General features: G+C 42.7%; 1 protein-coding gene across 2 annotated transcripts; it reads left to right on the top strand.

The window, feature by feature from the left end:
• The first annotated feature begins 2,058 nt into the window (after positions 1-2,058).
• On the top strand, positions 2,059-25,073 carry RIGI (RNA sensor RIG-I). Of its 2 annotated transcripts, none has more exons than XM_048051753.2 (18): positions 2,059-2,706; positions 2,851-2,982; positions 5,094-5,272; positions 6,257-6,407; positions 7,714-7,839; positions 8,699-8,809; positions 9,583-9,736; positions 10,620-10,878; positions 11,421-11,583; positions 12,444-12,545; positions 14,647-14,804; positions 15,126-15,261; positions 16,158-16,306; positions 17,610-17,700; positions 18,417-18,587; positions 20,190-20,341; positions 21,713-21,859; positions 23,604-25,073. In XM_048051753.2, the coding sequence occupies exons 1-18, from the start codon at positions 2,439-2,441 to the stop codon at positions 23,916-23,918; spliced, it is 2,964 nt and encodes a 987-aa protein (XP_047907710.2). In that variant the 5' UTR covers positions 2,059-2,438; the 3' UTR covers positions 23,919-25,073.
• Positions 25,074-25,531: the final 458 nt, after the last annotated feature.

Genomic DNA, 25,531 nt, shown 5'->3' with positions numbered 1-25,531 from the left:
CTGGCCATCAGCCTCAAGAACTCCTGTGATGCTTTGCTCTCTGCCGTTTGGGCAAGTGCTTCCAGATGGTAATCCTGGGGAAAATCTACAGCTGTGATCTGTAAAAACTTGGTCTGCAAAACCTAAAGCTGAGGAACACAACCACACACTGCGCTCTGCAAATGGAAAATAATAATAATAATAATAATAATAATAATAATAATAATAATAATAATAATAATAATAGCCATGCCTCATGGGCCACAGCAGCATTTATCCCCACCAGCTGGACCACACTCTCTAAGGCAGGACTTGGTGGGTCACACAGGGACCCTTCCAAGCAGCCACAAGAGATTCAGGGAAAAAGTAACATTTCCTACTCCCTTGCCTAGAAAGATCTCCAAGAAACTGCTCAGCACTATGGCTTGCAGCAGCACAAGCAGGTTAAGGTGTTCCCAGTGCTGCAGCTCCTTCTCACCTGATGTGCCTGGCCACTGCAACCCACCACTTCTGATGTAGCGCAGAGACACCAGAATGGAGCCAGCATAAAACAGTCAGCAAGGATATGAGCATGAGACACCGCACAGGCCACAACCCATCCCACCGCACCACTGCCCTGCAAGAAGAAAGCCTGGGAGAGTCCCCTGCTCTCACCAGGTGCATCTCCAGCCTGGTGGGACTGATGCCTGCTGCCCCCAGGACCCATCCTGCAGCCACCCTGCCCAGCAGGTGCATTCCACCTCCTGTATGCACGATCAGAGGTACTTTTCCCCTGTGCACTCCAGTGCCAGCTTTGTTGAAGAGCACTGGGTCCATTTCACTGGGCAGATTGACTTCTCCATCTAAGGCTGGAGAAATGACTAACAAGGAGTTTGATTTTCTCCTGTTCTCAGATGAAGGACAAGACTGGGTTTCTGCTTGGCAGGGTGATTCCTACCCACCCGTAGCACTGATCTTTGAATCCTTGAACACTCTCTGTCTGTGACAAGCAGAACTTGAGTGCTAATATCACTCATTGCTGATTGAGTGAAAGCTGTAATAGGCACTTCTCAAGTCAACTACTGAGCAAGAAATGCTTCTCTGCTACGTTTGCTACCTGTCAGTCCAATCACTGTGCTCTACAGGGTGAGTTGAGCAACTCACATAGAGGCTAAGGCTTCCTCCTTGTTACTCACAAGCAAATTAAGCCCTAAGAGATCATCTTACTGAAAATGCAGAGTGGAGAGATGACTGATGGCGGCTTGTTCACCTGTCCTCTCCCAGTTGTTCGACATTTCCCAGTCTAGGAGTGGATAGCCTTTCTTTGTTTTGGTCAGCTGTGCATGATATTTCTCTGGTCCTTCTCATTGCTCTGGTTAAGCTAACAGCCCAAATACAAGTCTCTCCTAGCCTAGGGCCCTTTGAAAATACAACGGTCAATGATGCCACATCGTGGTGGTACAGGGTGCATTGGGTTTATGTGGCAGGAGGGCTGCAGTTGTGGCCTCTGTGAGCAGAACCCAGCAGCTGCCCCATGTCAGAGCAGAGCCAGCTCCAGCTGCTCCAAAAGGGACCTGCTGCTGGCCAGAGCCGAGCCAAGCCATGAGCAACGCTGGGTGGGCCTCTGGGAGAGCAGAGTTAAGGAAGGGAAAGAAGTGCTGGGCAACAGCAGCTGGGAGAGGGTGAGAAAATGTGAGAGCACTTCACATTTGGGATCTTGGGGGAGCTGCCGCCCGTGGGGGACACGTGCTGGAGCAGTTTGCTCCTGGGGGATGGATGGACCCCGCGGTACGGAGCCATGTGGGAGCAGTTCTTGAAGAGCTGCTGCCTGTGGGCAGCCCCCGCAGGCTCAGTTCGGGAAGGACGGCATCCCGTGGGAGGGACCCCACGGGGAGCAGGGGCAGAGAGGGACCCTGGTGGAGCAGTGGGACCATGCCCCTGCACTGCTCATGGGGGGGGGAGGGGAGGGGTGGAGGTAGATGAGGGTGGATGGTGGGGAAGGTGTTTTTCATTTCCTTTTAGTTTTTCTCACTGCTCTAGTCTGCTAGTGATAGGCATTGAATTCTATTATTCTCCTTATGCTCAGTCAGTTTTGCCCATGCTGATAATTGCTGAGTGATCTCCCTGTCCTTATCTCAACCCTTGAGCCCTTTCCATCCTATTTTCACCCTGTTTCCCTTTGAAGAGGCAGAGAGCGGCTGTGGTGGAGCTCAGCTGCCAAGCAGGGTGAAACCACCACACGGGCTTTCAGACATGATTTCCTACAGTCCCATTAGAACTGGGTGGAACGGACAAAAGGAGAGATCAAAGAGAAATACAAGAATGAATATTAAATAGCTGAGCGCACAGGTGGACTGGAACATAAGATGTGATGTCTGTGGCAGTGCCTCTCATTCTGCCTCACCACACACGCTGCCAGCACAAGCCTGTCTCTCTCGGTGGTCCCGTGAGGCTATGGCCGTGGGGCTGTTAGTGACAATATGAGGTTCACGAAGCTGCAAGCGGCTGGCTGTGCGCGTTCATGGCCAGAGGGCGGTCTGCGGATGGAGGGCGGCCCGCGGGGCCGCTTTCGTTTTCCATTCCCCGCCGGGCCTCGGTGCCTTTTGTGTGCGGGGCCGGGCGGCGGCTGGCGGGGCCGAGCCATGACGGCGGAGGAGAAGCGGGGCCTGCAGTGCTACCGGCGGTACATCGAGCGGAGCCTCAACCCCGTCTACGTGCTGGGCAACATGGCGGACTGGCTGCCCGACGGTGAGCCGACCCCCCCCACACACGCTTCCCCGGGCCCCTCAGCGCCCGGCCCGCGGCCGAGGGGCCCAGGGGTGTCCCCCGGGGGTGGCACCGAGCCCCCCATCGTGCGGGCGACGCCCTGACGGGAGCGCGTCTCTGCGGCAGAGCTGCGGGAGAGGATCCGCAAGGAGGAGGAGAGGGGGGTGAGCGGCGCCGCCGCGCTCTTTCTGGACGCCGTCCTGCAGCTGGAGGCCCGCGGCTGGTTCCGAGGGATGCTGGACGCAATGCTGGCCGCAGGTGGGTGGCCGCCAGAAGGGTGTGAGGGAAGGCGGACCCCCGCCGGGACCCCCCGGCACACGGGGAGCCCTAATGGGGTTTGGGGGTGCGTGGGGCCGGGGGGCGGCAGGAGGTGTGGGGAGGCTCCGTTCGAGGACGGGGGCTTGCAGGAGAGGCCGATTTTAAAAAGCGTAGCCCAAAGTCTTAGGGTGCAAGATGGAGGTGCCGGGGGAGGTTAATAAGCCGCAGCGGTTCAGAAATGAGGCACTTGCCCCTCAAGAGCTGTGCCTGCTGGGTGTGTGAGGTCCCCACAGGTGGCAGAAAAAAGACTGTGGAAGCTTAAAGTTGACAGAATTTGGCACCTTTGCTCTCCAGGCTTCTATCAAAGGCTCCTGCTGGGGATTTATTAGATACCTCAGCTCCACAGGTCTCATGCTAAAAGCCACTTCTGCTTTCACTTACTGGCTGCTAGCTATCGATGGCTACGGTACCTCAGTGAGCAATTTCTGCTGGCTTTCTTACCGCTTGGATGTAATCCACTCTTCCTGTAAAGCAAATATTAGTTCTGGGCCAACTTTTTCCCATGGTGTTATATTGCTAATTCCTGGATTCCAAAAAAAAAAAAGTCCCCTTTAAACATGTTCATGGCATTCGGTTTGGTGTACATCCAGCAGAAACACTGAAAGCGTCTGCCTACTGACCCCAAGTGCTATCCCAGGTATTTATTCATTTTCATTTTGGGTTGCAACAGTTAACAGAGCTCTTTGGCCTTAAACTAGAATTGAGCATTACTCTTGTCCTTGGCAAATGAAGAGATAGGTGACAACCAGGTTAAAGACACCGTGGTGGTAAGTACCCACACTGCTCTCCTGCTCCTCCAAAAGAAAAGAAAAAGCTAAGGAAATTGTTCTGTTCTCCCACCATCCCTCTGGGGTAACATCCTGCTTTCCTTTTCTTCTGAACCAAGACAAATCATTCAAGTCCTCTAAATGGTATTCCCCACTGTTTTCTATTCCATTACATTTTCAGCTGTTTGCTGACTACCTAGATAGAAGTTGTCTGACTTGTTCTCAGTCAGGGTTCTGGAGTGAATGCATTATGGTAGGAAATATTAAATGAGGGTGGAGCCAAGGACAGGAATAAAATGTAAGTAGATGATGAATAAAATAACAGGGGTTCAAAGGTGCTTGTGATGCAGAGTAGTGTCTGTGCTCTGGACAAATTCTGTAGGAGTATTTGCGAAGACTGCATGGATGTAAGGATTGCATGGAACAAAAGAAGTGGGTTGTAACGGCCACTTAGGGAACACACTCAGTGACCTTTTGTAGCATTTTTGTCCTCCTTGCAAGTATTACTGCTCTTTTAGCAAAAGTCTTTTCTCATTATATATTGTGGTTTAACCCGGGAGGCAAGCACCACACAGCCATTTGCTTACTGCCCCACTAACTCTCACTGGGATGGGGGAAAAGAATCAAAAACAGGGTGAAAAAAATCATGGGTTGAGTAAAAATAGTTTAATAGGACAGAAGATGAAGGGAAAACAATAATAATAACAATAGAATATACAAAGCAAGTGATGCACAATGCAACTGCTTACCACCCACTGGCTGATGCCCAGCCAGATCCCAAGTAGCGGCAGTGCTTCTAGCCAGCTCCCCCAGTTTTACTGCTGAGCATGACACCCCATGGCATGGGCCATCCCTGTGGTCCATTTGGGCCAGCTGTCCTGGCTGTGCCCCCTCCCAGCTCCTGGTGCACCCCGAGCTTCCTCGGTGGTGGGGCAGCACCAGAAGTTGAAAGGTCCTTAGCTCTGCAAGCACTGCTCTGCAACAGCTGAAACATCCGTGTGTTATCAACATTATTCTCATCCTCAGTCCAAAACACAGCACCATACCAGCCAGTAGGAAGAAAAGTAACTCTGTTCCAGCGAAAACCATGACTTATATGCAGGTGTGGTAATGGAAATAGTCACTGAATCTATAAAAATTGTTGTTCACCTAGACTTTTGTCAGTCACAAGCCAAAACAATTTAGTTTCTCCAGAGTGACTAAGAAAGTGTATTGCAGCTCATACATAGGTATTCTAGACAGAAGTTGAATTAATAGTAACTATTTGACCCTTTTTTTCTGAAGGTTACACAGGACTGGCAGAAGCAATTGAGAACTGGGACTTCAGCAAACTGGAAAAACTGGAGTTACACAGACAGCTGTTGAAGCGGATAGAGGCAACAATGTTAGAAGTCGACCCAGTAGTGCTCATTCCCTACATAAACACCTGCCTGATAGACAGGGAGTGCGAAGAGATTCAGCAGGTTTGGTTAATGACAAAATCCTTGTATTTGCCTGGTGTTGCTGCTGTACAAATGTTCGGCATTGTCTGTGCTCAGCTGCATGTTTTTGCAGAGTCAACGCTCCAGAGAAGAGACCTCAGGGCTTCTGGAAGGTGCCATGTTGTGGTCAAATGGGTGTCTTGCTATGCCTTGCAATAGTCCCCTTTTTGGAGCATTCATACTGCATTAAGCCTCCTAGAAATAGAGGTGGATGTAGGCAAAATGGCAATTAGATATCGCTAAACTGATTGTTACTTGTAATGGGGTTTGAAATAGACTATTATCTGGACTGTGGAAAACCCTACAAACTTTGTATGGCATTTTGAATTTTGTCAGCACCCAAAGAGATGCCCATAGAGTAAAATAAACCTTCTGGTCCAAAGTCATTAGCTAAATGCAGTGTCACAGAAGTTGATGTTTTTAACGCTTCTGGATGTGAAGCAGCGGTATTGTTACCCAGCTCCATCTCAGTGTCATTACTGATGGCTGATAACAATTGACACTAACCTGTGGTAGTTAATGAGTGATTGGTAATAATAAATTATTGATGCTAATAATAAATTATTGATGCTGGGTGAAGGAGTCTGTAAGGTGTTCTTGCTGCTTGTGACTCCTGAGGAGGGTTGTGTGCAGCTATTTTATTTTAGAAGAGTTTTTTCTTTATGGAGATATAACATTTAGAAAGATTGCATCTGACTAAATATCAGGCCTGCCACACAGTTTGCTTTATAGTGTTCTAAATATTTAAGCAAATAGCCTGTCCAGCTAATCTTAGTGTGCACGTAGGCAGGCAGACTTGCAGCGGTAGTAGGTAAATGACTACATTTTTTTTGGAAACTTTTTTTTTCTATGGGAAGGAAATGTAATTTTCAGCTGAACATCAACCAATACAAATCAAACAAAATATCAGAGAATTGTTTTTGATTACTCACAAGCAACAGCAACTTCTGTTTGTTGTACATGCAGATTAGTGAAAGCAGAAGCAAAGCAGCAGGCATAACTAAACTCATTGAATGTCTCTGTCGGTCGGATAAGGAGCACTGGCCAAAAAGCCTTCAGCTGGCACTAGATAACACAGGATATTACCGTGCAAGTGAACTGTGGGATATGAGAGAAGGTAAATTGCAAATTGTTTTTATGTTCTCTTTCTGTTCTTGTACCAGACAGGTTATTGGGTTTTTTTTGTTTGTTTGTTTGCTTTGTTTGTTTTGTTGTTTTTTTTCTTCAGGAGAGTAAGACCAATTTAAAAAGATACCATCAGACTGCATTTCTCCTTAATGCTAAAAATGAAAAAAAAAAAACAAAACAGCAATATTCTTTCTTAAAAATTAAAATATCTCTTATATAAAATTAAATATATGTATTTCCCTACTAAAAGATTAAGCCAAGTGGTTTTGGATAAATTGGATTCTATTTCTTTATGTCTATATTTGCTTTTTCCCAAACCATAAGTGATTGTTTTAATTATTTTTAATTAGCAATTGAGACAAGCCACTCTTAAATGGCTTTTTACATAATATTTCTTATTCTGAATATTTTTATTGCTGTAGTCAAATGCGTGTGTGTTATTTCTTATCTGGGGATTTAGTTTTATATGGTTAATCAAATTATAAACAAATTCTATATAAAATATAGATACTATTTTACATAACGAATGGCTATATATATGATACGGATAATAACTATATTTTATAAGTCAAAGGTTTCACTGTTCTGGGGCAGCATCTGCTAACATCTAGTTTAAAGCCAGTGAGCCCACTGCAGACTGATGTGACATCATACATGCTGGAAGTGCTTTAATGCTAGCAGTTAAGGAGGGTTACCAGCAGATTTTAATCCTGGGTAACATGTGCTTTCAGGAGCTGGATTAGGACACATTTGTGCTCTTTCCCCCTCTCCAAAAACAGTGCTTTGCCTGGTGTGTTCTGTTCACAGTGAGACTTTGTGCAAAGCCTAGTTACATTTGTTTGAAAAGGTAAATAATTACAGGGCCAAAGAAAATTTCAGTGTCTCTATATCATCGTGTAAGATAAAGTATGTAGATAGTCCTACAGTTTCTAGGTCCTTCCAAAAAGTGGGGGGAAAGGGAGAACAAAGTCTTGAATTTACAAAGCTTCTTTGGACTCCTACATGTGTTTCATGCTTGTGGTTAATGTCCACATTAGATCTGTAATCTTGTCTCTACACATCTATTCTCTCCCTTGCTTTTTAAGAGGTACCTAAATATGCATTGAGTTTGTGGATTTTCTAAGACCAACACTGAATGCAATGCATTTCATGTAACAGGGAGCCTGGATGCAGCATCATTTAATGTAGCCTTTCCATGCTAGTAACCCTCTCATTCACCTTGCCATCCCAGCAAACACAGCATTTTAAAATCAAAAGGATAGTTAACATGACTTTTTTCTTTTGTCATTGTGCAGATAATGCCAAAGATGTTGACAGTGAAATGACAGATGCCTCTGAGGACTGCCTTGAAACAAGTATGACATATTCTGAAGAAGCAGAACCTGATGATAATCTCAGTGAAAATCTTGGTTCAGCTGCAGGTAAGACTTAGCAACATGAACAGTTTGCAGTGGGGATTCTCCATTCCTTTAGACCCGTGGAGGATGCAAATGTGATTTGCCACAAAGGAAGGCACTGAAGATATAGTACAAATCAATGACTTGATTTAGCTATCTTCTCTTTCAATGTTTAAAGTATTTCATGTTGCACCTTACATGTGTTAGAGGTTGCCCCCAGTTTGCCATATTTCCAATGCAGAGTTGTTCCATCAGCACATTATCAAAGAAGTTTCCAACATCAGGCTGTTGTTATATCTCTTCTCTGATACAACTAATGCACACAAGACCTGATGTCAGCCAGTTTCTGTAGCTGAAAGTGGCTGTAAAGGATCTGTACAGTTGCTGACATACATCGTATGGCAAATTTTGTCCCACCTGTGGATTCTACATACTGTTCTGTAATGCAAGCCCTCTGATATGAGTGTGATTTTAGAAGGTATTATCTTCAAAAGTCTTTGAAGCAGAAGGCTAAAGGAATACAAATTGAACTCAGTACACATATGTTCTGGGGAAAATATGTCCATGTGTTTTTTTTCTGAGTTAAAGACGTCCAGTTAAGGTGAGAGTTGTCTTCCAAGATACTGGAATGACTTCGTTTTAGGAAGCACAATCGAGCAGTAACAAAAGCATGCTGTCAATACTACATACAATTCTTGTCTGATGCACGTGTCCTGTAAAAAGCATTTTCCATCAGAGAATGCTCTGTGTAGACTGCAAGGACACTAGCTTTATCATTTTGGATAGTAAGTGTATGGGGGACAACACATTTTTTATCCATTTCTGTTGCAATACTCTTTGTAAACACATGGATTAAGCATCACTTGTCAATCTTTCCTAGAAGGAATTGACAAGCCTCCACCTGTCTATGAAGCAAAGAAGGCTCGGAGCTACCAGATTGAACTTGCACAGCCTGCTATCAATGGGAAAAATGCCTTAATATGTGCCCCTACTGGTAAGAAAATGCAAGTATTTTGGAAGAGAGTGCTGTGAAGGATAGAGGAGGGTAAAGACTGAATCAGACTTCTCCAGCTGTTATTTAAAAGCAGACATCCCTGTAAGAGTAGAGGTCTTTGAGCAATTTGCCTTGCAACCCAAAGGAAAAACAGAACGAGTTCCCATCAGACTCTTCTGTCCTCTGTACTTCACTGCCTGCAGCACCAGACCACCACAGGGAACTTTTGCAGTAGCTCAGTACTGAATTGAGATTGAAGGTCAGCAGCAAAAGAGAGATCACTCAGCTCTTTCTCCCCACCGTGTTTTCTGTGCTGCTAGCCTGATTCTCCCCACGTGCTGCAGAAGCAGGTGGGGTAGCAGCAGCAGAGGTGAAATGGAATAAGTGAATGTAAAAAAACCAGACATTGTCCATTACAAAAAAAAAACAAAATATGTTAGAGAATATGCATGTTCCTTCATGAAGCAGATGCTGCTGCCACCCATGCCCTCTGTACTCCAGTATTTTCAGTGTAATCATTTTCAGGGTATATGGAAATGCCATATTATGGGCTCAGCTTTGTGCATTGTGGAACAGAGCTGTGTAACTTGCCTGTGAGCTGCAACAGAGATGTGCAGGCTCTGGCTCTGCACCAAGGGCATCTGGCAGTGTTACAGCCCCCTTGCCAGCTCCCTGTTTCTCAAAGGCCAGATGATGAGGTCTGGGGACAGGCCCCTGCTTACAAGCATGCCCTTTCACACTAGTGCCTTACCCATCATGTTCTTCATTCAAAGGATCTGGAAAAACTTTCATCGCGCTTCTGGTTTGTGAACACCATTTCCAAAACATGCCTGCAGGACGAAAGGGGAAAGTTGTATTTCTTGCAACAAAAGTCCCAGTGTATGAACAACAGAAAAATGTCTTCAAGCAACATTTTGAAAGACAAGGGTAAGTGTAATTCTACCTCCACAGAAGATAAACTATACTCTCAGTCAGCTGTGGCTCAGGCAAAATTTAATGGTTTAGCTGGTGACAGGGATGTTTCTCACTAATGTAAGATGGTTTGTGGTAAGAATGGCAAGTCACCATGGTAGATGGTGCAAAACAAGTGTGGTGCCTCTGCTTATGGTGAGTTCACACACTGACTGTACTGCACCTGTGGCAATGGCCAAAGCATACCCATGCTTGCCTCTGGAGAAGGGCTGAAGTGTCTTCTCCCTGGAGGCTCCTTGCAGCTCTGCTCCCAAGGACAAGCCACTTTGAAGCACCAGAGTTGGGATTCATCTTGTTCTCAAATAGCAGTGTCTCCTTCTTTTCTAAAAGAAAGGACCCTAAATTCAGCCTTTCAACCTTTCTTCAGATGACAGTCAACCTTTCAGATGCAACTGAAAATTTCCTAGGGGAGTATCGATACCCTGCAGCTTCTGATTTTGAAAGAATACATAGGAATCCTTATAGCTATGGGAAAACGAGGCTGCTGGACAGAAAACAGTCATGTGCTAACTGCTGTATGCAGAAAAGGAGTGAAGGGCAGGTTCTCCAAATACAACTTGGCCATGAACTGACAGGTGAAGCTTAAATGGACAAAATCATCACCCCTCAAATCTAATATATTTCAGTTAATGGGAGATGAAAATCCGGCTGTTTACACTCAGTAGTTGTTTTTCTCAGCTTCTGCAGTTCAGACTATAGGTTCCAACAGTATGATATTTTTAATTCAGTCACTTTCCTCTAGGGCTTGCTGAAAATTACACCCTTCTAGTTTTTTTTGGTTTTTTTTTTTGCATTGCAGAACATCCTTTTTCATACCTTCTCATTTGTTTCTTCTTAGATATTCCATTCAAGGAGTTAGTGGTGAAAATTTTTCAAATGTCTCTGTAGAAAATGTTATAGAGGACAATGACATCATCGTACTGACACCCCAGATCCTGGTGAATAGCTTCGAGGATGGGACCCTTACCTCCCTCTCTGTTTTCACTCTGATGATATTCGATGAGTGCCACAACACTACAGGCAACCACCCTTACAATGTGTTAATGACCAGGTATCTGGAGCAGAAATTTAACTCCCCTGCAAGTCAGCTGCCACAGGTAAGGCTCAGCCTTACATTTTGCAGTGCAGTCTGCAAAGCCTGAAGTTTTGCCTTCTGTATTAATCCAGTTCAAACTCACACTTATCAGCGGCTGCAAATGAAAATGCTAGCACCTGCAACTCCTCTCTTTCTTCAGCTACCTCCAGACTATTTTCCCCAGTTGCACCTTCCCTCCAGCTGCCAAGAAACTGCTGTAAAGACACTTCCTCAGAGTGGATGTGGAGGACAGCTCTGGGTGTGGATTTGCTGTTTCTGTGTGTGATGAGCACAGGCAAATGCAGCTGTTGATGGATTAAATTAGGTGGATAATTTATTTGCAGTTCAAGTACACAAGGCTTGATCAACATTGAGGAGGCATGAGTGGGGAAAAGGTTTGACTCTCAAGAATAAGTCCTGGCACTTAGAACTTCAGGCACTTCAGCTGCTTGCTTTGTTTACTTGTTTTTGAAGACAGTGACAATTTGTTGGTTGGTAACTGCACCTCCAGTCTTTTTTTGCTTGTGACAAAGGACCAACACTGCTATTCATGTGTGTGCTCAGATTTTAGGTTTGACTGCTTCTGTTGGAGTTGGTAATGCCAAGAACATTGAGGAAACAATAGAGCACATCTGTAGTCTCTGCTCCTACCTTGACATACAGGCCATATCCACTGTCAGAGAGAACATACAAGACCTGCAAAGGTTCATGAACAAGCCAGAAATAGGTAAATGTTTCCTTTTCATTTTCCTCTGAGATGCAAAGCACCACCAATAACTCAGCTATCTGACCCTTTTGTCACTTTTTGTTCACTTTTGTCAGGTGAAGTTAAGAGCTTATAAGTCAGCTGGAGCTTTGCTTCCTGATAGCTTGAAAGAGGTCTGAGCAGGCCCTTAACCATTGCCCTGCAGTAAGGCAATGCCAGTTTGGGCACAGGTTGCATCCAGTTTTAGGGCTTATTCCTGTGACCAGGCAAAAAACAACATAGCCAGCAGCACAAGAGCCAGCACAAATGTCCCTGAACCTGCAGAAAAAGCAGACCATACCATGTAGACTTAGCTTTGTCAGCTGCGAGCCATCATCTGTGCTAGATGACATTGCTGTGTCACATACCCACAGAGCTCCCATCAGACAACCTCAGGGGGAACACAGCCATGCCACCACTTTGCTGAGATTAATGTGTTGAGAGATAAAAGGTAGAGAAATTAGGTGAATGATGTTGTATCTTTTTTTTGTCACCCCTAGGAAATACTTAAATTTCTCATGGCTCTTCCCGTGAAGTGGTCATAACATCATTCTAGAAGGGGATGGTAATGAAAACAGGAAAAAAAAAGTTTTCTCTTTGCTGAGCTGCAGAGTCTCTGGTATTCATTTAGCAAGGCAGAAAAGCCAGTTCAGTTCTGCCATTGAAGACTGGGAACTGTTTCTTTCTATGCAAACATAACGCTTACTAACAACAAACATCATTATGATAGCATAGAGCATTGTATGTAGTGTTCTTCCAGACAAGGATTTGTTCTATGCTGCCCAGGAAAATGTTTGACGTACTGAAGCCACTGACCACTCACTTCTGCTTTTTGTCTTTAGATGTCAGATTGGTTAAGAGGCGAGTTCACAATCACTTTGCAGTCATTATCTCAGATTTGATGTCCGAGACAGAGGCACTGATGAGGAAGATTTACTCAGTGGGTAAGGCACTATAATATGCCTATAACTGGGATTCTGTCTTCAATTACATCAGTGTGAATCCTCATGGCTGCTACAACAGTCATTTATCTTCCTCTTATTTTCTCCTCCTTCCTTTTTACTTGTCTCTAACCAGTATTTCCTACAAGAGAGATCACAGGTAGAAGAGTCATATACTTTCCTGTTACCTGTGATTAATTTTGTAATCTTGAATATTTTTGCTTGGATTTCAACTTGTGTTTCTGGAAGCTAAGAATGGTGTGGTTTTGACACTGTCACATCAGCTTGAATTGGAAACAAAGCTACCAAAAGGCTTGCTTTCCAAATGCAGTGAGCTGGATTTCGTTGATGAGAGATAGTTGGAAATTCTCACTCAAGCATTTCTCCAGATGATTCATTCCTAGCTGTCTCCATCAATGAAAGTGAGAAGGGGCTCAGCTTCTGTGTTACTCTGATTGCTGTAAATTCTTCCTCTTAGTGAAAGTTTTCTTTCTCTTCTGCTGCGCTGAGACTTCTTTGCACAGTATATCTGATCTCTCTGAGTTGCACCCAGGGTTCTTTGTAGGGGTACCCTGACCACCTTTTCTGGTCAGCCTTTTGTTCGCACACTTTTGGCTGCATTTTCCCATTTCCTTTGTTTACCAAGCCTCTGTTATTTCCTGATGAAAGCATTTAAGATAATTTTGCAGAAGAGGATCTGTGGAACAGAAACACCATCAGAGAGAGGATACAGCTGCCAAAGAAAGGAGACATTTGTCTGCAGGATCCCAGCCTCATGAGCTGCCAGAGATGTGAAGGTTTGCAGAGAGGCAGGTGCACAGTTGTGAGAAGAAACAATGGGTGGCATTGTCATGAGACTTAACTGTGCAGCCCTGCAGAAATGAAATTGATCCTGTCTGCTTTTGCGGAGTTCCTAAGTGGTGTCCAGTAAATGGTCTTATCTACAGTTTGAGAGCTACAGCACACAGTGGACACCCCTGAATAGCTATGCTCAGGATCCGCCTTGGTCTATCAAGTCCAGCTCTGAACTAAAGCATTTTGTCTGCACTTAGACTGGCCTTTGCAAACTGAATAGGGTGCATGGAGCCTGTCTTCCTTGTTTCCATGTTTTCCAGATCACTTTTCCACCACTTTCCAGGTACTGGAGAATGAACTGTGCTCCATGGCTGGAAGGGAGGATTAGAAAGCAAAACAAGACAATAAAAAAACAATAAATTTGTTTTCAAATTGCACAATAAACTTTCCAAGCTGTACAGTAAATTAAGTAAACATTTCTGAAGCTTATTTCCCTGTCATAGTTCCTTTTGCATAAAATGTCATTGCCTTCCCTTCTGTGGACCCTCAGAGTACTAATATTTGTGAAGCTCTCAGACAGTATGGACTAAACAAAGAGGTACTAGCTAGTTCTGCCTCCAGAACAGCCCTTTGGATAATATACCTTTAAGTACCATGGACCATATAACAGATGATTACTGAACTATTGAATAGCTGGTAATCCAAGGAGCAATGCACTTGCAGTGTCTTGAATACTGTAGGCATCTTACAGGAAAAGAGAACTCTAACTCTATTCATAAAAGCTTTACAGATGTTTGTATGTACACAGATCCTCAACTGAATTGTACCAGGTTAAATCTAGCCTAATGTCTGGGTGTAATTTGAAATACACAGAGTAAAGACGACAGATGCAGGCTCTTCTCAGATGGTTCCCAGAGACAGAACAAGAGGCAGTGGGCACAAACAGAAACCCAGGAAATCCCCCTCCAGCATCAGGAAGAACTCCTTTGCTGTGACGGTGGTCAAGCACTGGAACAGGTTGCCCAGAGAAGTTGTGGCATCACCGTCCTTGGAAGTACTCAGAATTGATTTGGACATGATCCTGAGAAATCTGCTCTAAGCGACCCTGCTTTGAGCAGGGATTTGGACTAAAGATCACCAGAGGTGCTTCCAGCCTCAGCAGTTCAGTGATTGTATCTTACAGTGCTCTTCTGTTTAGGCTTTTTAGACCTAACATTCATTGAAAATGCATTGTCTTCTGGCCAACTGTTCTGGTTATTTGTGATGATGAACAAGGCGAACAAATGTTTTTTTCTTCCTGTTTTACTAGGTACTGTCTCCCAAAACAGCAGGAAAGATTTTGGAACACAGAAATATGAACACTGGATAGTTGTCACTCAGAGGAAATGCAGACTGTTGCAACTAGAAGACAAGGAGGAGGAGAGCAGGATATGTAGAGCCCTTTTCATTTGCACTGAACACCTGCGGGTAAGTGTACATCCTCTGTTCTTCCATACAGAGATGGAACCCTTCTGTTCCTCCTGGTACTGGTATGTCCACTGAGGAGCAGGTTTTTAACCTAATAATCTTATTTGACACAGGCTAAAGCATGCATCCTCTAGGAATTGTGTCTTAAGGTACTCACTAAGCATAACATAGAGCAGAGGTGCCTTTGTAATGTTTGTGTTGCCATGAAAATGGGAGAACAACACAAGTCTGTAATACTTCGTCTACCTAAATAACATTTGCATTCATCCTGTGTCCCATGGAAAATGAAGCTTAAGTGTGTGTGTCTCTTTCTGTGATCAGAAATACAATGATGCCCTCATCATCAGTGAAGATGCCCGCATCATAGATGCTCTATCCTACCTGACCGAGTTTTTCACAAATGTCAAGAATGGACCATACACAGAATTAGAACAGCACCTGACAGCCAAATTTCAAGGTATTTCACACAATTACCTCTGACAACTGCAGGGAAGAAAAGGGCTTCTGGTAGGATGGTTCACGTTGTTTCTTCAGAACAGCCGTAATTCTTTTTTTTTTTTCCCAGAAGCTTTGCACTTTTCAGAAGATATACTGTACCTGCGGGTACAAAGGTAGTGCTAGGGTAGTTGCAGGGGGGTCCTAGTTTCTGGGACTACAATCACTACTGCAGGAGCTAAGGAAGCAATGGTAGTTGTAAGTAAATGCTGTAGTACGTTCTTAACGTGCCAGCCTTTGAGATAAGGCAGTGCTGTCCTTTGAGGGGTGCTTCACAAGCAGATGGGCAGGCTGCACTCAGGGGTGCTGGCAGCTTTATATAAGGCAACTTACACTGATCACAGCACTGCCTAGCCTCCCCCTGCCCCGTGCTCCTGGACAAGCCCTGAGCTCCTGGCAAGCAGCAGGCAGACCCCTACACCTCTTTTACTGAAACTGAGAGGCTGACCAGTTGTCTAGCTTCTGGGTTCACAACAGTGTGCTGTAAACCAGGCTGTGATCTGGTGTGTTGCAGTGCAGACTGCAGTTTTACATAACTGGGGTGCCTGCCTTCTAGTGCCAGTTGTTTCTGAAGAAGGTATGGTGTTACTCTGCAAGAAACAAGTTTGTTCTGATTAGAACTGATCCTGTAGTTTGCTACAAAATGTATTCTGAAATGAGATTCAAAAATTGTTTTCTGAGGGTTTTGTTGCATTTAATCAATAGCTTTCTTTCCTTGCATCTGAAAGAATACTAAGTAAAAATAGAAGCTAAAGAGAATATGGGTGGCATTTGAAAGTAGGTTGAGGTGAGAATTCTGTTTCCTGCATTGAAGAAAGTGATTTATTTCTTTTTGAATAAAATGCTATTTTCTTCCAGAGAAAGAACCAGAACTGACTGCCCTTTCAAAAGACGAAACAAATGAGAATCCTAAACTGGAAGAGCTTGCCTGCATCCTGGATGATGCATACCGCTATAACCCACAGACTCGCACTCTTCTCTTTGCTAAGACAAGAGCCTTAGTAGCTGTAAGACATCTCTTTTTAAAGCTCCTACAATGGGAAATGATAAAATGTAATGTCTCATCTATTTTCCTTTCCATTTTGATCTGGAAATGTAAAAATATGCATGTCTTCCTAAGCAAATATTTATCTTTCTATACCATCCTAAGCAGTGGTGCTCTGAAGCAGGGTGAGGTTATTATTTTTCCTAAAAGCTACAAGATAAGGGATGTTGTTCTTCAACATTTCTGCTTGTTACAGGTTGTAGTTGATCATTAAGCTGTCGGTTTTTTACTTTAGGTACAAAGTCAGTTTTAGCTAGTTTTACAAGACTTTTGGCCTCAGTACAGCAGTGTTATCAACCAGCAGCTCTGCTCTTTTACTGACTGCACATCAGGAGGTATTCTTAGGTTTCCTGGAGGATTCCTGTAGGCCCAAAGGAGTTCTGTGCCCTAGCATGTGTTCTTGATCAAGGAAAAGGGAGGACTTTGTGGAACAGATTTTCTCTGGACCCTTCTGATGCACCGATCTATTCTATATTTGCCTGGCATCAAAGATCTAGGTTGGATCATCTTTTTTCTCTATTCCACTACATTGTTCCCAGAAAAAAAAACACATTCTTGAAGTAAGTGTGCTGCTAATCATTAGCTTCAGTAACTCTTAAACATTTGCTGCAAGGTGTCATAGTGTCTGGCTACTGTAAACAGACTTATCAGCTGAGGGTCCCAATCTCTGTTTCCTCCTTGTATATAGACTTGCTGGATGAATTACAAACAAGAAAAAAAAAGTTAAAGGCAAGGCAAAGTCCAGACTAACAACACTAAGCATCTTCTGGCAGCTTTCTGTGATATTTGCGAAAGTCTGCTTTAGCCTGGCTGAAATTCGTTCTTATGTAAGGACAGTTTGAAGATGCTACTTTCACTGTGCAGTGGAAAAGTGCAGTGTGTAAGTAGTGCTTCATTTCCTTTGGATCCCAGAGCTCTAGTATTCAGTGATCTACTGACTTACAGGAGAACATTAAAAAAATAAAGAAATGCATACTATTTAGCAGTGAAAGGCTGCTTGCACTTTAGCCAGCTTTTATGTTGGGAGGGTTAAAAGAGAAGAAACCAGCTATTACATGATCAGATCTGGCATCAGGGCTGCAATAGTAATTGTGTTCCCTCACCTATTTGTAGATGTTCCCTGCTGAAATATGACTTTACCTTCTTTTCTGCCTTTTGTTCTCAGAAGCATTAATTGCCTAGGCAAGGATGGGGAGGTCCTGCGTAGCTATCCCAAACTGGCATTTCATCTGGATGGGGATCTAACTCCCTGGTTTGCTTTCCAGGCTTTGAAGAAGTGTATGGAGGAAAACCCTATCCTTAGCTACATAAAGCCAGATGTTTTGATGGGGCGCGGAAGAAGAGATCAAAAAACAGGTATGCAGGTCTGCTCTGTGGAATACCAGTTTCCAGACATGCTCTGGCTACAGAGCTAAAATTGTTTTACTGCTCCCGTGTCCCTAAGCAGCGGAAGATCATTTGTGCTATGATTTCTTCAGTATCTAGAAGACTTTTAATCAATTCTGTGTAGATGCTGGCTTTTTCCATCTTTGGAAAAGATATTTGGATAAAAAAAGGATCTTTGGTTAAAGCAGCAGTTACAAACATCAATAGCCCTTTCCTTTTGGATTCTTTTGCTGGTTCTAAAGAAATTCACAAATTGTTTTCCTTGTGATTACTTCTCATGATATTTTCCCTGTTCTTTTACAGTCTCCTGTCTTATTTTGTATTTGGTGGTACAAAGACATTTTTTGATGGAATAGAAGCAGCACCCAAAATGAAGTACAAATGGCTTAAGTTAAGAGTTAGATTGGTCTTAAAATAACTAATCTGCATGGGTCTCATTAACTAAGATCAGTTAGGTGCTGTGTGTGCGGTGCTGTTTCCCAGGATGACAATTATTGTAGCACATCAACAGATTCCCTGTTCAGTGGGTATCATGTGCAGCCAGTGGGGTACGCTAACCTAAAGTATTTTTCTAAATCAGAAAGATGTACTAATTTCCATGTACCACTTAAGCAACAGCAAACACAGGTAGCTTGCTCAAGAAATCTTTCAGCGTTTTTTCCTGACTCAGTTTCTCGGTGCTGTAGGTATGACCCTCCCAAGCCAGAAGGGTGTACTGGATGCGTTCAAAACCAGCAAGGACAGCAGGCTGCTCATAGCTACATCCGTTGCTGATGAAGGCATTGATATTGCCCAGTGCAACCTTGTTGTGCTCTATGAATACTCCGGTAATGTGACCAAAATGATCCAAGTCAGAGGTATGGAAATTCAGAGCTATTACTCTACTTTATTTACTCTTTTGGCCTAGAAATGAACTGAAAAGTGCTACTAAATGGCACTTCAGAAATAATATAGCAATATGTGCATTGCTTACTGTTTTTCCTTTGTGCCTGTGAGTACAGTCAGATGGATGATGGGACTGGATGTAACAAATTTGTTCACAGAAGTGAGTCCTTAATGTTGTATGGCTTTTCTTTTGCCATGTGAATTAGCTATGGTACGCATGGTTATTGAGCTGTTGAGGAGCGACCTTCAGGTGAATAATCAAATATACAAAGAGAAGTATGGTTACAAAAACTATAGCCAAAAATAGTGCGAATTGTGCTGATTGTGATAATTTACAAAGGACTGCTGCAATGAAGTTTCGTGTATTGCCTTGGCTCCCAAAGACCTTCCCTTGCTCAGTGGCTGATGACCAACACAGATACTCTCTTGGTGCCCACCGATAATTCACCAAGCACTAGGTCAACACATGAACAGACCTCTAACATCCAAGAGAAAAAAAAAAAAAGAAATTCTGCTTCTGTCTTGGCTTGCTTGAAGTCTAAGACTTCAGTCTCAAATCTCAATGATTTGATAATATGGCCACTAGAGGGGAAGAAAGAGCCACACTAAATACTGTTTTTGCCTGACATTCCCAGATGTCCTAAACCTGCCTCCATCTTTCAGAGATTCAGCTGCAGTAATTTATCGTATCACCTGAGTAATTAAGTTCACAGTCTGATGAGATGTGATCTCCATTGCACTCAGATCTCTGCTTTCAGATCTTGTGTGCTGTGATTTTTTATTTTTGTCCTATAAGGAAATAATAGTCCAGGATTCAGTTTATGGCTGAAAGAGTAGTGTTAGTTCATAATATGGCATTGAAGATACAAAGAAAATAAGCTACATAACTGTTTATGCCACATAAAGTCATGACTTTGGAGGGGATTGGAGCTCAAAAATAAATGTGGACACTTGTTCTAAGTGAAATATTTCTGAACTGGTATGAAGTCCATGTTTGCTTGTGTCACAGCAGCAAAAAGGAGGCAAGCAGTAGGCACCAAAAGATCGAAGAGACAGCACTTGCTTTTTTCTTGCCAGCACTATTTCCAGTTCTTCAGTTATTTTTTGTTTGTTTGTTTGCTGTTGGTTTTTGTTGTTTTGTTTTGTGATAGATTTTTATTTATTTATCTGTTTATTTTGATAGACACCAATTAGCAGGGGAAAAAAATAGTAAGAACTTTTCTGCTCTACCCTTTATTTCCAAAGAAGGCAGCAAGATGCTGTACAATAAATGAAGCGTGTCAAGCATGCCTGAGCTTAACTGAGGCAGGCCGTAGAAGCAGGCAATACAGCAGAGGCTGGGAGATAGGCATGAGGATGCCTAGAAGGGTACAACTTATTTGTTCTGGTTTGTGATCAAGGAAGAAAGAGATGAGAGAATGCTGTTCAGGAAGCAGTGCTATATAAATTTGAAGACAAGTATGGGAAACATGAGCAGCCACACAGAAAGTCCTTAATGCTCTTTTATGGCATAGCTGCTACTTCTGCACATCTTGTTAAGAGTAACCAATGAGGATAAAAGTGTTGCCATATAGGTCGTGGAAGGGCAGCAGGCAGCAAGTGCATCCTTGTGACAAGCAAAACAGAAGTGGTTGAGAATGAAAAATGCAACCGTTATAAGGAAGAAATGATGAATAAAGCTATTGAAAAGCTCCAGGAATGGGATGAAGAAACATTTGCAAAAAAGGTTTGTATTTCTGTTATATTTTTGTACTAAAATCTACATGTATAACGTGCATTTTCCTTCATCTACTACAGCTTTATCTAGGACTACGTGATAACGTGATTAAAGTGTGCTCTGTGCTTGGTTTTTAGACAGAGGCTAGACCAGCAGAGAAGGGATAGTGTATACCACTAGGCTAGCTAAATGTCATCTGGGCTGGAACTGCGGAAGCCTTAAAGGTTGAGGTAGAATTTATTAACTTCTCAGCTTAAAAAATAAAATATAAACTATTTTGTCTACTAAAAGAAAAATATTTTATCTGTTTGGGATTGTGGATGGGCAGATGGGATTACTTCAGCTGTGCAGATGGTGGTATTATGCCCATCCACGTCCTTGTCCAGAAGCACTTTTCCTTTACAGCAGGCCACTACAAGTGTTTTCCTAAGTTGTTTGCTGTAATGCCTAGAGTTTATTGACTTCAAGAAACCATTGATCAGGATATTAACAGGATAATGTTTGGGTTTGTGCATGCTCTTCTGCTGGTGACCTTTTCTGTACTGCCAACAATATTGTTCATCTTTGCCACAACCAATATTTGACAGAAAACAAGCCTAATAGGAACAATCAGCATGCATACAATGTTTTACATTAACTCTGCTGTGCACCGCACACGTCCCAGATCAGAAAACATTATGAGGGGTAGAGAAAGAAGTGTCAAGAACCCTTGGATCTGAGGTGACATGCAAAGATGTGTGCTGGGCTAAGCCAGCTGTGATGAACAGGTGGAGATCTTCCTTAGACGTTAGTAACAAATGTCCCAGAGAGGGCAGGAAGAAGAAGCCAGTCACAATCATTGCAAGATCTGTACACAGTTCTGCCACATCCCTGTAGATTTGCAGTTCGCCCCATGTTTCCAAGTGAGCTTTCATAGTCTGAGCTGTAACAAAGGGTCTCCAAGTCCCTGTAGCCATTGCAGAGCTTCTTCTCCCACCTGCGGCCTCACTGGAGGCCCCTCTGGAGCCTTCTTTCCAAACCAGGGGCTGCCCAGAGCAGCAATGCTGTTTCTGCTGTAGGGAATCTCACATGACTTAAATTTTATAAGGACTTAACAGTGTTACAACCAAAAGGGCCATGGGCTCAGGTGGGAGAGCAGATGGCGTGAACACTGCCCATCCCAAAGACTCATTCTGGCATTGCTTTCCTTATCTGACAAATGTACCATATTCTTTCTGTGCTAGAACAAGGCATGGTTTGTTTCCTTATAAGTAACAGGTCCCCAGATGCTACCTACCAGGAGAACTTAGCCATCCTGAGTCATGTTCAGACATTGGTGCTCCTTTTAATTTTGTGATGCCTTTTATGATCTTGATTTGTATTTATTTGTTAATTTTAAAGATACATAACCTGCAAATGAAGGAAAAGGTGTTACGAGATTCCAGGAAGAAAGAAATAAAACCTAAAGTAGTGGAAGGCCAGAAGAACCTCCTGTGTGGAAAATGCAAAGCATATGCCTGCAGTACAGATGACATCAGAATTATAAAGGTATGCCTCTGTATGGAAATCCGCATCCATGAACTCCAGGGAAGTCAGCATTTTTGGACTATTAGCATTGTTTTTCAGTGTGGAAAGTAAGCTATTTTGTGCCAACTGGGGAAGAAAAAAAATCTTGGTAAATCGCTAAACCACAGGACCAGTTGTAACAACTTCTGTAGCATGTTATGATGGCAGTTGATGATGTACAAGGTGTGCAAATACGTGATATGACAGAAATCAGTTCAGGATTCCTGAACTCCCTTCTGACAAAATTGTTGTATTTTTGCAGGAAACTGTGTGACCTTCAATAATGTAACTTCTTAGTGTAACTGCTGGATATTTAGTTTCCCTATTAATGTAAGCTTCTCGTGTGGACATCTTCCTGCAGCTGAGACATTTCTCTTACTATTTCTGCTGAGTGAATATTATTGGCACAAAGTACTGAGATCCGCTCACACCTTGATTTATGGTCCACTTTTGTGTATTGAAGGCAAGGCAAACCACGGTTTTGCAAGGGGAGTCTTGCAATCCTTCAGTATTTCATTGTTTTCCACTCTTTATAGGTAGCTCATGTTGCTTCTGTGTATCTCATGGGGACATTTTTGTTGTACTTCTGAACTTGAAGAATCTTTGTAGGTCCAGGAAGCCAATACGCTGCACATGGGATGTGGTAATCATGAAAGAGAGCCTTATCTGGATATTCTGAGCCTTTCCAGCTCTGAGATGTGTTTGTTTTTTTTGAAGATCCTTCTCTTTAATTTGTGGCGTTCTGATAAGCACAGATGTGATAAGGTGCTTCAGGCCACAGCTGAGCATTATGATTACAGAGTGCTTGCTTCCAGGCACTTTCCTTTTTAATCAAGAAAAGCTTTTTGTTTTTACCAGCTGTTTTTGGAGTGTTGATGGAGTTCGCTATTCCTGTTCCCTGGTGAAGTCCAGAGACAGCGGTTTGAAATAGCCCAGCCTTTCCAAAAAATAGTTATATTTCTTTGCCAAATAACAAGATGTGTCTAAGATGCAACTCTATTACTCTTTTTTGTGGTGTTGGGTTATCACCAATACCTGTGCAAATAGGTCTGAGAGTTCAGAAAACAGATTTTTTGCTTAATGCCATGCAAATAACCCCAACATTTTAAATAATCCCTGTAAACTCAGTTCTGGCATATTACAGCCTAAATAGATTTAACAGAAATTGTATTTCCAGAAGGGATTAAGAGTTTTCAGACTCCACATTAAGTTCTACATATGCTTTCATATTATTTTTTTACTAAACAAACTTTGATTATGTATGTTACAAACAAGTGTAAATAACTGTAACCTCTTTAACTTGTTAGTGTTGCTTTTCTACCACTGCTAATTATTTGCATCATAATTCACAGAAAACTGTGGGAAGCAGGATTCTCTCAGGTTGTCTGTTGTTCAGACAGAATGTAAGTTTTATGCACAAGGCTCAAATAACTGCAGTCATGGTTTTGAGAGAAGCTAAGTTAAATGTGTATATGCTGGTGATATGTAAGAGTTCTGTTTTTGATAGTCCCAGCCCTGCTCCTTTCTAGTACCTGGTATTTAATTAAAATATAACAAACTATTAAAAAAAAAAAAAAAAGGCAAAGAGGGGCTGGAAGGTGAGACTCCTAAATATCGGGAAGCACCTTACCACTGAAATGGTATTTGTGAGGTGAAGGGAAATGTCAGGAAATATGGCAAAAGGTGTTTCTACAATTAACCATTTCTGGCACATGTGTCATTGCAGGAATCTCATCACATTGTCCTAGGAGAAGCATTCAAGGAGCGTTATATAACAAAGCCTCATAAGAAACCAATGCAGTTTGATGGTTTTGAGAAAAAAAGCAAGATGCATTGCCGAAATAATAATTGCCAGCATGACTGGGGAATCACAGTGAAGTACCTGACATTTGACAATCTACCCGTGATCAAAATCAAAAGCTTCGTAGTGCAGAGTGCTGCAACCGGGACACAAATGGACTTTCAGAGATGGAAAAGTATTAATTCTTCTTTGAAGAATTTTGATGTTGAAGAAATGTCCAACTTGTACCCACCATTTTAGTGCATCTATTACTCTCCTACACTAATGTACCCACCATTTTAGTGCATCTATTACTTTCCTACACTAATGTGAAAGAGTGGATGATCTCCTATTTCCTTGTATAAAAAATACTTGTTCTTTATACTGTGTGTGTGCTAGGCACCTGAACGGCATCTGGCTAGATTACAAAGGGCTGGTATGGCCACCAAAAAACAAACCAGAAAAGTAATCTTATTAAAAGTTTCACCAGAACTTTTAAAGTAAGCATGGACCAACATATGCCTAAGTATCTAGATCTTAATCTTTACTGATTTTATTAAAACAGTAGCATTTTTCTATCATGGCATATTTGTCAGTTTGCTATGGCTGAAGTTGCAGAATGGATACCTTTCTATGTGTTGCTTACCTCAATGAGCTGCAACGGAGACAAGGCAGTGCCCTGTAAGATGGGTGATGGCTTAAGTTAGATGGTGATGAGCATTTACCCTAATGTTTTGCCTCATGGGTTGGTATTTGAAATCTCTCACAATGTTGATATTAACTCTATCACTGCCCTATCAGAGCTGAGTTAGAATCAGAACTGAATCTAAACATTAGAGTGTTTAAATCCCTTCTCCCCACCTAGATCCGAGACTTCTCTAAGAAAAAACAGAAGTTGCTACAGATGCAATTATGAAAGGTGATGTTAAGATTGTAAACTATAAAGCACTTTATTCTACATGATACCTTCAAAGAGCTTAATCTTCAAAGTTTTTGGAACTAAGATGAAATGTAGTTTACTTTCTGTACTTAGTAGTGCAGTAAGGTATTATATAGAAGAGTTATGCATTTAATTAAACGCTTAAACTCTGAAGCAGAAACCACCTTGAATGATAAACTAAGAGTGAAAAATGTTTTGTAAACTACTTAATTCCTAGTCAGTGAGACTTGGGATGGTCTTTTAAACATTGTCACAGGGCATTAAAAGCAAAAAAAAAAATTTTTAAGTGATGCTTTGTGTTCTATCCTGGTCCATGCCTTTTATTGTGAAAGCTGTATAGCACCACACATAATGCCCGCACTTCAGTCCTACAATGATTTATTCTGGCTATAGCTTTTACCTAGTAAATGTCCTGTTCATATAGCTGCTTCTAAAAGGAAACATGGAACAATGAATAAAGATGATTTATTGTTGGATATGCCTCCCCTCCAAAAATACTAGAAACAAAGAACTGGAAAAAGGCTGGCCTTTGAGAGTATCTGATTTATTTATTTATTTTTAACTGAACCCAGAGTTGCATATTTATTACCAAAAAACATTCATGCTTATGACCACATTAACAGCTCTCAAGATGCTCCACAGAATGGCTTAGGTTCAAAGGAATCTCTGTGGGACATCTCGTCCTCTGCTCAAGCAGGGACAGTTAGAGCAGGTTGCCCAGGACTGCATTCACATGGCTTTTGAATACCACCGAGGATGGAGAATCCACAACCTCCTGGGGCAACCTGTGACAGTACCCAGTCATCCTCACAGTGAGAAAGTGTTTCCAGATGTTCAGAGGGAACCTCCTGTTTCCTTTTGTGCCCATTGCCTCTTGTCCTGTTGCTGCGCACACTGAAAAAAGCCTGGGTCCACCTTCTTTACGCCTTCCCCT

The sequence above is a fragment of the Anser cygnoides genome, chromosome Z, assembly GCF_040182565.1.
Source record: "Anser cygnoides isolate HZ-2024a breed goose chromosome Z, Taihu_goose_T2T_genome, whole genome shotgun sequence".
In the NCBI taxonomy this organism is placed as follows: Eukaryota; Metazoa; Chordata; class Aves; order Anseriformes; family Anatidae; genus Anser; species Anser cygnoides.
This window is presented reverse-complemented; position numbering and strand designations above follow the sequence as displayed.

Excerpts from the sequence above, each read along its gene's own strand:
- RIGI (XM_048051753.2), top strand. The coding sequence starts at position 2,439 with ATGAGGTTCACGAAGCTGCAAGCGGCTGGCTGTGCGCGTTCATGGCCA. Across the intron at positions 6,408-7,713 it reads ACTGTGGGATATGAGAGAAG|ATAATGCCAAAGATGTTGAC; the intron begins GTAAATTGCAAA and ends GTCATTGTGCAG. Across the intron at positions 21,860-23,603 it reads ATGACATCAGAATTATAAAG|GAATCTCATCACATTGTCCT; the intron begins GTATGCCTCTGT and ends GTGTCATTGCAG.